General features: G+C 40.2%; 2 protein-coding genes across 2 annotated transcripts; both read left to right on the top strand.

Moving 5' to 3' along the window:
- The first annotated feature begins 407 nt into the window (after positions 1-407).
- Positions 408-1,484, top strand: LOC127673932 (trace amine-associated receptor 7e-like). The gene has a single exon (XM_052169728.1). It carries the CDS (start codon positions 408-410, stop codon positions 1,482-1,484), a length of 1,077 nt encoding a protein of 358 aa, XP_052025688.1.
- A 6,412-nt stretch (positions 1,485-7,896) lies between these two features.
- On the top strand, positions 7,897-14,418 carry LOC127673934 (trace amine-associated receptor 8b). Its single transcript, XM_052169731.1, has 2 exons — positions 7,897-7,912; positions 13,329-14,418. The coding sequence occupies exon 2, from the start codon at positions 13,384-13,386 to the stop codon at positions 14,416-14,418; it is 1,035 nt and encodes a 344-aa protein (XP_052025691.1). The 5' UTR covers positions 7,897-7,912; positions 13,329-13,383.
- The last annotated feature ends 459 nt before the right edge of the window (positions 14,419-14,877 follow it).

Below are 14,877 nucleotides of genomic sequence, written 5' to 3'. Positions count from 1 at the left end.
CAGGGGAAAATTTGATCATGGCATAAACATCATGCTGACTGACAAGCATTTTGTCTCACCTTAGACCATGGGGATTCAGTCCTAGGGACACACTGTATTTTGCATCATTAGGGAGCTTTTCCTCAGGGTTAGGAGTTAGCTTTTCCTGGGGTATTAATATAGACTAGTTAAATTACCCTGAAAATGCTAATAGCAGGTCAGAGTTAAATGTGCCTCTCAGAATACACTGGAATTTTGAGATGTGAAAAAATAGATGATGCATGAAAATATTAAAACAGATTTAAAAGAGCCTTCTTGTCATTAGAAATGTTTACTGTGGATTAGGAAATAAATTGTTTAGGAAATGAAAATGCACTAGTAATTACGCATTTATATTTTTTTTTCTGAGTATTTTTGTGATAGCATACATGGCTACAGCTGATGACAGCTTTGCCTGGGACCAAGACAGCATCCTGAGCAGAGATCTGCTCTCTGCCACATCTGCCCAGCTGTGCTACGAGAACCTGAACAGATCCTGTGTCAGGAGCCCATACTCCCCAGCCCCTCGCCTCATCCTATATGCAGTCTTTGGCTTTGGGGCTGTGTTGGCTGTGTGTGGGAACCTCCTGGTGATGACAGCAATTCTCCATTTCAGGCAGCTGCACTCTCCTGCCAACTTCCTGGTGGCATCCCTGGCCTGTGCTGACTTCTTGGTAGGGGTGATGGTAATGCCATTTGGCATGGTGAGGTCTGTGGAGGGCTGCTGGTACTTTGGGGACAGTTACTGTAAACTACACACTTGTTTTGATGTATCTTTCTGTTGTTCTTCTCTCTTCCACCTGTGCTTCATCTCTGTTGATAGATACATTGCAGTCAGCGACCCCCTGACCTACCCCACCAGGTTCACCGCATCTGTCTCTGCCAAGTGCATCACCTTCTGCTGGCTCCTGTCCATCAGCTATGGGTTTTCCCTCATTTACACAGGAGCAAGTGAAGCTGGGCTGGAGGATCTAGTGAGTGCTCTCACCTGTGTGGGCGGCTGTCAGATCCTAGTGAATCAAAGCTGGGTCTTCATCAATTTTTTATTATTTCTTATCCCCACCCTTGTGATGATGACTGTGTACTCTAAGATTTTCTTCATCGCTAAACAGCAGGCTCAGAACATTGAGAAGATGAGTAAGCAAAATGCCTGGGCATCAGACAGCTACAAGGACAGGGTGGCCAAGAGGGAGAGGAAAGCAGCCAAAACCCTGGGCATTGCAGTGGCCGCCTTCCTCCTCTCATGGCTGCCATACTTCATTGATTCCTTCATTGATGCCTTCCTGGGGTTCATCACGCCCACGTATGTGTATGAAATCCTAGTTTGGATTCTTTACTATAACTCAGCCATGAACCCTTTGATTTATGCTTTCTTTTATCCTTGGTTTCGAAAAGCCATCAGACTCATTGTCACTGGCAAAATCTTGAGAGAGAATTCTTCGACCACCAACTTGCTTCCTGAGTAGATTCTTGGTTGAGTTGGAGATTGGAGGGATTCACAGCAGAACATCACTGGGGAGACTGAGTGCTCCTATCTGTTCCTGTCAAGTGATGAATTATGCTTCAACTGCAACCTATGACAGACATCCAACTCCTGTGGTTCTTCAATAAATGTAAAATTAGCGTCTAGATATAAGAGAATTAGGTAAGCTTGGATCTAATTTCTACTGTGTATTATGCTTGTTACTCTTGCTTGGTTTCCCAGACTGAGAACCCCCCTCCTGCTTTTCTACCGTTCTAATTGTTGACCTTGGTTAAACCTTTTAAGCCTCAAAAGTGAACGTTTAGTCTTTTAATCTCTTTGTAATGTGTTTCTAGTACAATATAAATAAAACACAGAGACTGTTAAGGGTTGTTTCTCACTCAGGGAAGGGGGAATATTAGGGAAGGGACTCTGTTAACTGAGGCCCAGATTTTCTCACTTAATAATATGATTCTTAAGGTCAGAAAAGTAGGCCATGATGCTCATGTATTAACTAACATTTACTCAATTGCTTATAGAGAATAAAAACCGTGTCACAATAGGATCATAGTGGGTCTGCTCAGTGACCTACTTTTTAATGGAAAATCCCATAAAGGAATGGTCACAATCCTTCAGATTTACACACGGGTATGTGTTTAAATCAAGGATTTAAAGGTGATCATTCTTTATTCACTCTGATTTATAAATTAGATGATCCCTTGCTTTTGTAAAGTTTGTAAAGATGTGTAGAAGTTTTCAAAGACACGCACAAAAGCCAAACTTATAATGTGTTCAGAAAACAAAGCCACTAAGATAAAAGGCAGAATATGCAGTCGCCCTGAGTCTCATGCACACATTCTGTTAGGGTCCAAGATATTTTCCTAAAACTCCCTCTCCATAAAGGGGGAGTTTGCCCTTGATTAAGCCAACAGGATGTTTTAGATGTGACTCACTAGATAGTAAACTACAGAGAACTGTACATCAGAGGAACACTCAAACCCACATTCTACTTATAATTATTTTGTAGGAAAAAATGATAATACTCCAATAGTTAGAGCTAGGGAACTTGTTCTGCAGATTGGTGCACTGGCTGTTCTTCCTGAGGATCAGGATTCAGTTACCAGCATGCCAGGGCAACTCCCAGGCATAGGTCACTTTATTCCTGTCTTCCTCAGAAATTGGAAGCAGGTGATGTACAGATAGATGTACACACTAGCAAAAACACTTTTACAAATAGTAACACAAATAAAGAAAAAATTGAGTTCTGCATATTTGGTGATTTATTATACATATTGAAATGCTCTTGCTGGTCAATATTCTCTAATATCCGTGTTGACAGCCACCAAGGGTATTTACTACCAGATACATTTTAAACTGGTAAAGCTCTCCCTGGCTTACAGTACTCTTTCTGGTTTTTGTATGAGACAGAGTCTTTCTCTGTAGCTCAGACTAACCTATATTGTGTTGTTAACTTCAGGCAATCCCCCTGCTTCAACTTTCTCAACCTTGTGGTTAGAGGTTTAAGCTACCACCTTTCCCTTACTTTCTATTTTAATGTGTTTGAGGAAGTTTGTCTGTGATTGACAGATGACCAAAGGCCCCTAAATCTCCTTAATAACAGCCCTTAAACACCATCAGTTTATTTTGGCTTCATCTGCCTAGATTCGAGAGGCTTATCCTGCATGCCCAGAACTGTGACCCTTCATCACTTGAGTGACAGTGTAGATAAGCAAAAGCTTTAGAGTAGCTGATGTTTACTGTCATCATCTGAATTTAACAGAAACTCTATAGTTTCGTTCAATACACTCAAAGTAGCAATTCCTGTATTAGTAGTTATTTGTCCTGTTGGTTTTATATCAACTTGATACAAACCAGAGGCATATGAAAAGAGGGGATCTCAGTTGAGGAAATCCCTTCATAAGATCCAGCTGTAATGGCTTTTCTTAGTGATTGATGGAGGAGGCCCAGCCTATTATGGGTGGTACCATTCTTGGGTTGGGAGTCCTGGGTTTTATAAGAAGGCAGGCAGAGCTAGCAAGTAAGTGTCCAGGCCGCTGCATTAGCTCCTGCCTTTATGAGATTCCTGGCCTGTGTGAGTCCCAGCCCCTACTTCTCTCATAGATGGAACAGGAAGTATAAACTGATGCAAACTCTTTCCTCCCTAAGGCGTTTTGGTCATGGTGATTCCTCATAGCAGTACTAACACTGACTAAGACACCTTTCAAACACACAAGTAATTCTACCATGTTCCATCCTTGATCAATATATTTTTCTGAGTACTTTCTATGCACTGGAGAACTGAGTATAAATCTGAGCACGTTAGTGCACCGTTATTCTCTAGCCGTCTCTGCCTGAGCTGGTTTCTCACGTGAGCCCTATTTCAGTGTCTGTGGATGGAGCTACCCGGCAGCAAACACAGGGACTCTGGAACTGGAAGCACAGGGTGGAGTAAACTCAAGTCTTCAGAAGGTCACATGTCATCTTGTAGAGTGGTTACTCTGTGTTGTGGACTGCTTTAGTGAGAAGAGCTTATTGACTCTTCTGCACAGCTTGGGAAATCAGGAAGGATTGTTCCTCTGTTAAGTGTGATTAGGTCAGAAGAGGCCACAGCTCATGCCTAATATCATCATAATCAGACATGATCTCAGAGACAAAGTGGAACAGTGCTGCCCAATATTCCTGCCATCACAAAGGAGAACAAGGCCCAATCACTTATGATGTTGTTTAATATGATTTTTCTTTTTCTCTTTTCTTTTTGGTGTTAAATACTTCTTTAATAACATTTTTATTTTTTTTAATCTTTTATTTATATTTTTACACTCCAGATTTTATTCCCCTCCTGGTCCACCCTACAACTTCTCCACATCCCATACCTCCTCCCTGCCCCCATCCTCCCTCCCACCCCCATCTCCATGAGGATGTCCCCACCACCCACCACCCACCACACCTGACCTCTAAACTCCCTGGGGCCTCCTGTGTCTTGAGGGTTAGGTGCATCTCTTCTGACTGAACCCAGGCCCAGAAGTCCTCTGGTATATGTGTATTAGAGGCCTCATATTAGCTGGTGTATGCTGCCTGGTTGGTGGTCCAGTGTACCCACAGGGGTCAGCAGTTTCTGTCCATTAGTTGGGTGTAAATATCTGCATCTGACTCTTTCAGCTGCTTGTTGAGTCTTTCAGAGGGCAGTCATGCTAGGTCCCTTTTTGTGAGCTCTCCATAGCCTTAGTAATAGTTTCAGGCCTTGGGGCCTCCCCTTGACCTGGATCCCACTTTGGGCCTGTCGCTGGACCTTCTTTTCCTCAGGCTCCTCTCCATTTGCATCCCTGCAGTTCTTTCAGACAGGAGCAATTATGGATCAGAGTTTTGACTGCAGGATGGCAACCCTATCCCTCACTTGATGCCCTGTCTTCCTACTGGAGATGGGTTCTACAAGTTCCCTCTCCCCAGTGTAGGGCATTTCATCTAAGGTCCCTCCCTCCCTTTGAGTGCTAAGAGTCTCTCACCTCCCAGGTCTCTGGTATGTTCTGGAGGGTCCCCCAGCCCCTACCTCCCAAGACTGCCTGTTTCTGTTCTTTCTGGTGGTCCTCAGAGCTTCAGTCCTTTTCACTCACCCAATACCATATCATGATCCCCTCTTTCCTCACTCGCCCACCCTGTCCACTTTCCTTCCCAGGTCCCTCCCTCCCTCCCTTCTTGTGATTGCTTTTTTCTCCCTTCCAAGTGGGTCTGAGGCATCCTCACTTTAGTATAATTTTTCAATAAGTAAATTTCACATAATTATTTAAAGGGAAAATACGATTTCATTTAAAATTAAATTAAATGTCTCAGTGTGTGTGTGTGTGTGTGTGTGCGTGTATGTATATAAACAAACATATGTGTAATGAAAATATTATTTCATTAAAAATAAAATTAAATGTCTCAATGTGTGTATATATATTTGTGTGTGAGTATATATGTGTATGTGTATATATATATGCATATGTATATATGTATATATATATGTGTGTGTGCATTTGTGTGTACATGAGTATATGTGTGAATGTTCCTCCATATGTGTATTCATATATGTATGTGTATTTATGTCTGTGTGTGCCCATGCATGAGCACATGCGCAGGCATGTGTGTGCCATTGCTTTTTCCCATTAATTTGACCAGCTCTGCTTTTGATCTTTCAGAGTTATGTCTTAAGGAATTTCAGTGAGAATTTAGGAATAATATAAATAAAAACTTTGCATTCAGTCAGTGTGATGTTTAGGTCATGGACACTGAATCAACCACTTCACTATTAAACTTGGAAATTGCTCCATCACTTACCAGAAAATATCCAGACCTTGAGTTTCATGTGATTCGACTCATTCCTCCATACTGCTCAGGCTGTGGCATGATTCAGAAACTCTACCCTCAGAATATTAAAGATTCTATTGGCTGCTGCCTAGTATTTTATCCTCACATTTGGGAATATGGAGTCTGAATATGAAATTGAGAATCAAATTATGACATTTTCTTGAACATTTTCAACACAATAAAGTTAAATTTAGATAATGCAAGCCCAAATATAGAAATTTAAGATACTAAATATATATATTTATATATTTATATTTATATATATTTAGTATATACTAAATATATATACTAGTATATTTATATATACTAAATATGTAGTATATAAATATAGTAAATATTATATAAATATACTAAATACTATATACTAAATAGTATATAAAAATAGTAAATATATAATATATAAATATATATACTAAAAATACTAACTTTAATGTTATTTATCTTAAATAAGGTATCTTGAAACCTGGGATAGTGTACTGTAGAGCATTTAAACTGTTCAGAATATGAACAAAGAACAATCTTTAACCATCAAAATCTTCCTTATTTCTACTTTCACGATGAGGCTAAATATTTAAATGTTTCTGGTTTAATTTAGTCTGCATTTGGTGAATCAAAAGCACAAAATGGCTTTATCGTGTTTTCTCTCGCTTCTCTATTTATTCTCCCTCTTTCCATTCACCGTCTTTTATTAAGCTACTGGATAGACTCCATTGCCTACCAGTTAGTTTATGTATTTAAAGTTCTGTCTAAATATAATTTAAATTAAAACTCCACAATCACATGCAATTTAGCATGCTTGAAATAAAAGCTCCAAAATCATGTGCAGTTTAGCACATTACCTTTCCTACCTCTGCCATCCTGTTCTAGATCAGAGAATAATATCTTATAATTTTCATTCTCTCCCGTCTCTCTTTTTCTAGCATAATACTTTTATTGATTGTTTAAGGAATTTCACAGTATGCACCCCTACCATGTTTACTTCCCACTCCTTCCTTCCCTGCTCCCTTGCCATTTGTAACCTCCTCCACACCCCCGAAAAGTAATGTCCAATTTGTGTTGTCTATATACTCACCAGAGTGCCTGACCCTTAAATAGAGCTTAGAAACCTGTCATTGTCCACAGTACTCAGCATTGATTGGACGGGCACATGTCACTCTCACAGTAGGTGATTTTGATTGGATGCTCAAATGCCACTCTCCACAGTAAATGACTTTGATTGGATATGCCATGTCACTCTCCACAGTAGATGACTTTGATTGGATGCTCACAAACCACTCTCTACAATAGATGGTGTCCAGCAGGGTGCTATTGGGAAAGCATCCCCTGGTATTATAAACCCACTCAATGTCCAGAACTGAGAAAGAGGGAACAAAGAGATTATTGGTACTAGGAAAATAACATTCCTCTTTCTTAGTAGTCATTTGGGGTCATGTAAGAAGGAGTCAGTGTGGCCTCCAATCAAGTGCAAACTCTCTGATATGGTACACACCTCATTCCATTTGGAGAAGCCTGCCCCCAACCCAAAGATGTAGGCTGGGCATTTCAGTGGATCAGTCCCAATTCCTGTTGGAAGTCTCCATGACATAAAACTTGGTGGTATTTTGAAATGGTCATGTTGTCTAAAGGACGTTCACATCTTTGAAGAAGATACTGACAAGAAGGTTCAAGCTTTATTCCCCACTTATCCCTCCTTTTCCCGCAATATTCCTTAACTTTCCCTGTGCATATTTGGAGCAGAAGGAAGGCAGAATTGAGAACGCAATTTGACTGAAGGGGAGAAACGGCCACTAGCCCTCTCTGGCGTGTAATAAAGAAGTGTGAGTTCCACATCACACAGAGTACACATGGGCGCCATGGAGCCTTGGTAAGACCTGCATGGAGTCCGTGCAGAAGTTGAAGAGGAAATAGAAAGAGGCCAGTCTGGTGTGGTAGCAAGCCTTCTGTATGTGGGGCGTTGTAATACTTCCCATGGAGTGCTAAGACAAGACCGCCATGATCAGGGGCTTAATACAGACATGGAGTCCACACCGTGGAAGCTATAAGCAGACACAATTGGCTATAAAATTATCTCATTCATTTTCATCTCCCTCCTTTCACTTTCTTGTGAGATAATGAATATAATGATATATAATTAATATAAACAAAGTCAATTATCTTCTTTAAGTCCAACATTCTGTGCTATTGCATATCTACCACTGGAAGAAAAGGTGACAGTAACACTCAGATACTGGCTGAAGTAATGAACTGAAGTAGAAAGAAATTCAAATTTCCAGTGCTCATGGTGACTGATAGTAGTTTATAATGCTTGAAGTGGGTTGGCTAACTGCTTAGAAATTCTGAGAGGGAGAAACTCCTTAAAAGGTCCCTTCTCTAATATTTACATATATGTTTACATATATTTATATATTTAGTTATTCACATATTGATATATACATTTATATTTAAAAGCACACACATAAATTTACATTTATTTGCATATATACCCACATTTACATAAATATGTAAACATACACACACGTATATATACATACTTATATGTATTCACATATATGTGTAAACACACATAGATAACTTTATAAATATATACCTATATATTTACATATATATAAAAATATATAATATATGAATACATATACGTATACTTATGTATATGTGTATATTACATGATTTATCCTTTGTAAAGAAGAACATCACTGGGGTAAACATGAACTTTAATAAAAATTTTTTCAAGTTATTTAGATAATGTGATTTCTGGGTTGGTGACAGTTTTTCGGATAGTTGCTTTGGGTTAGTGAAGAAATTTAGAACTAATCATAACATTATTATGGGACTATAAACAGAGGATAATGCTCTGAATTTTAAATGCCTTAATTTTTCATCATGAGTGAAAGAATGTGGCAACACTTTAACTGATCAAACATGATTTTTTGTGAACAAATTTTTGGATTTTTTTATTAGATATATTCTTTATTATATTTCAAATGATTTCCCCTTTCCTGGATTCCCCCCTCCCCAAAAGTCCCTAAGTCCTCTTCCCTCCCCCTGTTCCTCAATCAACCCCTTCCCATTTCCCTGTCCTGGTATTTCCCTACACTGATGCACTGAGCCTTTCCAGGACTAGAGGCCTCTCTTTCCTTCTCTTTGGGCATCATTTGATATGTGAATTGTTTCTTGGGTATTCCGACCTTCTGGGCTAATATCCGCTTATCAGTGAGTACATACTATGTGTGTTCTTTTGTGATTGGGTCACCTCACTCAGGATGACATTCTCCAGTTCCACCCACTTGCCTAAGAATTTCATGAATTCATTGTTTTTAATAGCTGAGTAGAATCCCATAGTGTAAATATACCACATTTTCTGTATCCATTCCTCTGTTGAGGGACATCTGGGTTCTTTGCAGCCTCTGGCTATTATAAATAGGACTCCTATGAACCTAGTGGAGCATGTATCCTTATTAAATGCTGGAGAATCCTCTGGGTATATGCCCAGGAGTGATATAGCAGGGTCCTCCGGTAGTATTATGCCCAGTTTTCTGAGGAACCACCACTGACTTCCACAGTGGTAGTACCAGCTTGGAATCCCACCAGCAGTGGAGGAGTGTTCATCTTTCTTCACATCCTCACTAGCACCTGTTTTCTCTTGAGTTTTTGATCTTAGCCGTTCTGACTGGTGTGAGGTGAAATCTCAGGGTTGTTTTGATTTGCATTTCACTGATGAATAAGGATGTTGAACATTTCTTTAGGTGCTTCTCAACCATTCAATATTCCTTAGGTGAAAATTCTTTGTTTAGCTCTGACACACTGAAACTAATAGAAAAGAAACTGGGGAAGAGCCTTGAGCACATGGGAACAGGGGAAATTTTTCTGAATAGAACACCAATAGCTTATGCTCTAAGATCAAGGATTGACAAATGGGACCTCATAAAATTACAAAGTTTCTGTAAGGCAAAGGACACTGTCAAAAGGACAAAACAGCAACCAACAAATTGGGAAAAGATCTTCACCAACCCTACATCCAACAAAGGGCTAATATCCAAGATATACAAAGAACTCAAGAAGGTAGACTCCAGAGAGCCAAATAACCATAATAAAAAATGGGGGTACAGAGCCAACTGGAGCTTTTAATCCAGGCATCTGATGTATGAGGTAGCAGTCACTGAAGCAGTAGAGGGTAGTGACGTGAGCTCTGGGCTCAAGAGGCTCCTATGTGTCCACCAGCTTCCTTGTGCCTGCCCTCAGATGGCTCACTTCCACGGAATGTTCCAGGAAGATCCAGGTCACAATGGGATCACAGTGTTAGACACAATGGGATCACTTGATGTCAAAGTTGAAAGGTTCTATCACCACTTCAGTTCAGACGTATACAAAGGGCTGTCTTTCAAAACAGTTGTGTTAGCCCATCACTCACTCTTATTCCTGTGAGGTTGCAATCTTCTTCAGCTCCAAATTGCATGGCTTTCTTTCAGAAACAAGAGCTTCCCTGTTCACCCTAGTGCAAATCATCAGCACAATGTCTCTACAACTGTCACCTCCAGCACAGAAGGTCACTTACTGTTCTGACTTTTTAATCCAAATCCTATCTAACCACATGGCTTCTTGCTCTGAGCTCCAGCCTAAGTGTGGGGTATGTCACCTTGAGGTCATGAAGAGGTCTACCAACCTCCGTGCTTCTCTTTGATGTGTGCAGATACAAGATGAAGTCATTTGACCTTTCCTTTAAATAGGATATCTCTGACTAATGAAGTGCAAAAGCCCTGAAACTTTATAGGATCTATTGACTTACAGGCAACATTCACGTTACTATAGCATTCGGTGTTCTAGGTAACACCTGATCGTCTTTCCCTGTGTGTCCTCAGTGAAATGGATCTACATGATCTGTAAGTTGCTCGGATGATGTTTCCTGTTTATGTCTTTATTTTGTTGCTTCTGTTTGAGTTTTGCATCTTGCCGTGTGCTTTGGAAATGCCATTGATCATACAGTCAGACAGTGTCTGCTTCAGTTGAGATGAATGTGGTATAGAGGGTCTGAGAGAATGACCTATAAGACTTCTGTGACTGTGCAATAGAATTTTCTATTGATTTCATCCCTCATAATCAATGTGTTGCAGTAAACTACTTACAGAACATCTTTAGTATCTTTTCCCTGAATAGTAGATCGCATTTCTCTTTTAAACATTTCTATCTACTCCTCTTAAAAGAAAAGAGGGTTTTTTTTCAGTAATTTTTGTTGCTGTCATTGTTTTTTAATTATTTTATTTATTTACGTTTCAACAGTTGCTCCCTTCCTGGTCCCCCATCTCTCCGAGTTCTTTACCCCATTCCTCCTGCCTTTGATAGGGTTCTTCTCCACCTGCCCTCCCACCCCCACCTCACCTCCATCAGCATCTCACCTCCCTGGAGCATCAAGTTTCCACAGGATTAAGCACACCCTGCCCCCACACCCCCCAGTATAAGGCAGTTCTCATCTACACATGTGCCCAGGCCCACGGACCACCTATGCATGCTCCTTGGTTTTTCATTTAGTCTCTGGGAGGTCTCAGGTATCCAGGTTAGTTGACACTGCTATTCTTCCTGTGAGGCTGCAATCCCCTTCAGCTCCTTAGGTCCTTCCTCTAACTCTTCCATATTGGTCCCCAACCTCAATCCAAAGGTTGACTGTAAGTATCTGCATCTGTCTCAGTCAGTTACTGGTAGAGCCTCTCAGAGGACAGCCATGCCAGACTTCTGTCTGCACAGACAATATGGCCTCAGTAATAGTGTCAGGATTTGGTGTGTGCCCATGGGATGGATCCCAAGTTGGGTCAGTCACTGGGTGGCCTTTCTTTCAGACTCTGCTCCATTTTTGTCCCTGCATTTCCTTTAGACCAGAATAATTTTTGGTTAAAACTTTTGAAGATGGGCGTGTGGCCACTGCCTCAACTGGGAAGGTAGTCTCTTCTGGTTCCATCTCCACAGTCTTGGGCATTTCAGCTAATGTCACCCCCACTGAGTCCTGGTAGCTTCTCACATCCCATCTAAGTGGGTTTCAGATGCCCACACTTGGGCCTTCCTTCTTCTTAAGCTTCCTATGATCTGTGAGTTGTATCATTGGTATTATGAGCGTTTTGGCTAATATTCACTTATCAGTGAGTACATAGATAGCATGCATGTCCTTTTGGCATTGGGTTACTTCACTCAGGATGATATTTTCTACTTCCATCCATTTGCCTACAACATTCATGATGTTCTCACTTTTCAATGGCTGAATGGTGTTGTTGCATAAATGAGCCACATTTTCTGTGTCCTTTCTTCATTTGAGGGGCATACCTAAGCATAATAAAACCAATACACAGCAAAGCAACAGTCAATATCAAATTACGTAGAGAGAAACTTGAAGCAGTCTCACTAAAATCAGGGGTAAGACAAGGCTGAACGCTCTGTCTTTTCAATATTGTACTTGAAGTTCTACTTGAGTAATAATACAACAAAAGGAGATACAATTTGGAAAGGAAGAAGTCAATGTATCACTAATTGCAGATGATATGATAGTATGCATAAGCAACCTCCAAGATTCAACCAGAGAACTTTTACAGATGAAAAACAGTTTCAGCAAAGTGATTGGATATAAAATTAACTCAAAAAATCAGTAGCCTTCCTTTATATAAATGATAAAGGGGATGAGAAAGAAAATAGGGAAATGGCACCCTTCATGATAGTCACAAATAATATAAAATATTTTAGTGTAACCTTAACCAAACAAATGAAAGGCCCTATGACAAGAACTTCAAGAAAGAAATCGAAGATCTCAGAAGGAGGAAAGATCTCCCATGCTTATGGATTTGTAGGATTAATAGAAAAGAGTTTTGTTTTGTTTTTTTTAAAACAAAACATCTGAACTGATAATTGCTTCATTTATCAGGCAGGAAATATCTTTGTATCAGGCTAAGAATAGTAAATGGTTAATATAATTGCCAAATACTGAACTTTTTCAGAGCAGTCAAAGAAATTCTTATTATGATTATCAGCACTAATTGCACAAATTATCAATGAACAGAGAAACATAAATTGTAGAACTTAATAATTGTAATTAACCACAGTGAGTGTGTTTGCAGGTTCACACCTTGCACTGTAGGGACTCCTCATGTGGAGTGCACAGTGGGTGGAGTGGATTGGGTGGCTCCCCACACACCATAGGGCTAGAGCACTATTAAAGGTGACTTTCCAAATATACCATGATATTACACACCATCATCTGCTGCAAGAAAGGAATCTATCCTTCATTACTCAGGTAATATGTTTTCTGGACAGTTGAAAATCAGGATTAAATTTGCCTGGGATTGACAGTGAAGTTTAATATTATTATAAGAATAATTATGTGATTATAGATGGGGAAATTGATTTTCTAAGTTTTTGATTGTCTTCATTTCTTTAGAATTAGAATAGAAAAAGGGACTTACAATCTTAGGCAACATCTACAATTAATTCTTCAGAAAAGAAGTTCCATTTCTTTAACTTTTACATCTCAACTACTGTCGTCTTCTAGCAGGACAGACATCCATCAAGCATCAGAAAGCAGAATCATGACAAGCAGCTTCTCCCAACCAGCCCTGCAGCTCTGCTATGAGGACAAGAATGGATCCTGCATTAAAACTCCCTATTCACCAGGGCCCCGGGTCATCCTGTACATGGTCTTTGGCTTTGGTTCTGTGCTGGCAGTGTGTGGGAACCTCCTGGTGGTGATTTCAGTCCTCCATTTCAAACAGCTGCACTCTCCTGCCAATTTTCTCATCGCCTCTCTGGCCAGCGCTGACTTCTTGGTGGGCATCTCTGTGATGCCCTTCAGCATGGTCAGGTCCATCGAGAGCTGCTGGTACTTTGGAGACACATTTTGCAGCCTTCACAGTTGCTGTGATGCAGCGTTTTGTTACTCTTCTCTCTTCCACCTGTGCTTCATCTCCGTGGACAGGTACATTGCTGTCACGGACCCTCTGGTCTATCCCACCAAGTTCACGGTGTCTGTGTCTGGAATTTGCATCAGCATCTCCTGGATTCTGCCCCTGGTGTACAGCAGTGCAGTGTTCTACACAGGCATCAGTGCTAAGGGGATTGAAAGCTTAGTAAGTGCTCTCAACTGTGTAGGGGGCTGCCAAATAGTTGTCAATCAAGACTGGGTTCTGATAGATTTTCTCTTATTCTTCATACCTACTCTCGTTATGATTGTTCTCTACAGCAAAATATTTTTAGTAGCCAAACAGCAAGCTGTAAAAATTGAATCTTCTGTAAGTGGCAACAAAGGAGAATCGTCCTCAGAGAGTCACAAAGCCAGAGTGGCCAAGAGGGAGAGGAAGGCTGCCAAAACCTTGGGGGTCACTGTGGTGGCGTTTATGGTCTCGTGGCTCCCGTACACAATTGACACATTGATTGATGCCTTCATAGGCTTCATCACTCCTGCCTATGTCTATGAAATTTGTTGTTGGAGTGCCTATTACAACTCAGCCATGAACCCTCTGATTTATGCTTTCTTTTATCCTTGGTTTAGGAAAGCCATCAAGCTCATTTTAAGTGGGGAGATTCTAAAGAGTCATTCATCTACCATGAGTTTGTTTTCAGAATAAGTATTAACACTGAGTTGATGATGTTAAGAATATCTCAACATTTAGTAAGTGAGGATGAAGTCTGGCATAAGACACAAATAAATCCTTTTCTGAGTTAGAGAAACATATTTTTTCAACTGAGTGGGAAAGGAGTTGTGGGCAGATTAAACTATTATAAATATGCTTATTGCATTAAATAATGAATAGTGAATGCTTGGTAGGGGTTTTATTCACCCTTTGCCTTAGTGTTTTCCAGTTTTGAAATCTTTGTTGCTTAGTTTCTAAGCTTCTAGTTTATTTTGGGCTGTGATACACTCTCCTACGGGCATCTTTTCCTTTTCAAATTTTGCATGAGTAGCTAGGACTACCATAATCTTCCAATACTAATAAAGTTGAAGGGCAGAAATATTTTTTATCTTTTGCATTCTAGAGGCCAAAAATCAAAGATCATGGGATATCTCTACTGATTTCTTTTCAGGT

The sequence above is a fragment of the Apodemus sylvaticus genome, chromosome 23 (genome assembly GCF_947179515.1).
Source record: "Apodemus sylvaticus chromosome 23, mApoSyl1.1, whole genome shotgun sequence".
Classification (NCBI taxonomy): domain Eukaryota; kingdom Metazoa; phylum Chordata; class Mammalia; order Rodentia; family Muridae; genus Apodemus; species Apodemus sylvaticus.
This window is presented reverse-complemented; position numbering and strand designations above follow the sequence as displayed.

Excerpts from the sequence above, each read along its gene's own strand:
- LOC127673932 (XM_052169728.1), top strand. The coding sequence starts at position 408 with ATGGCTACAGCTGATGACAGCTTTGCCTGGGACCAAGACAGCATCCTG.
- LOC127673934 (XM_052169731.1), top strand. The coding sequence starts at position 13,384 with ATGACAAGCAGCTTCTCCCAACCAGCCCTGCAGCTCTGCTATGAGGAC.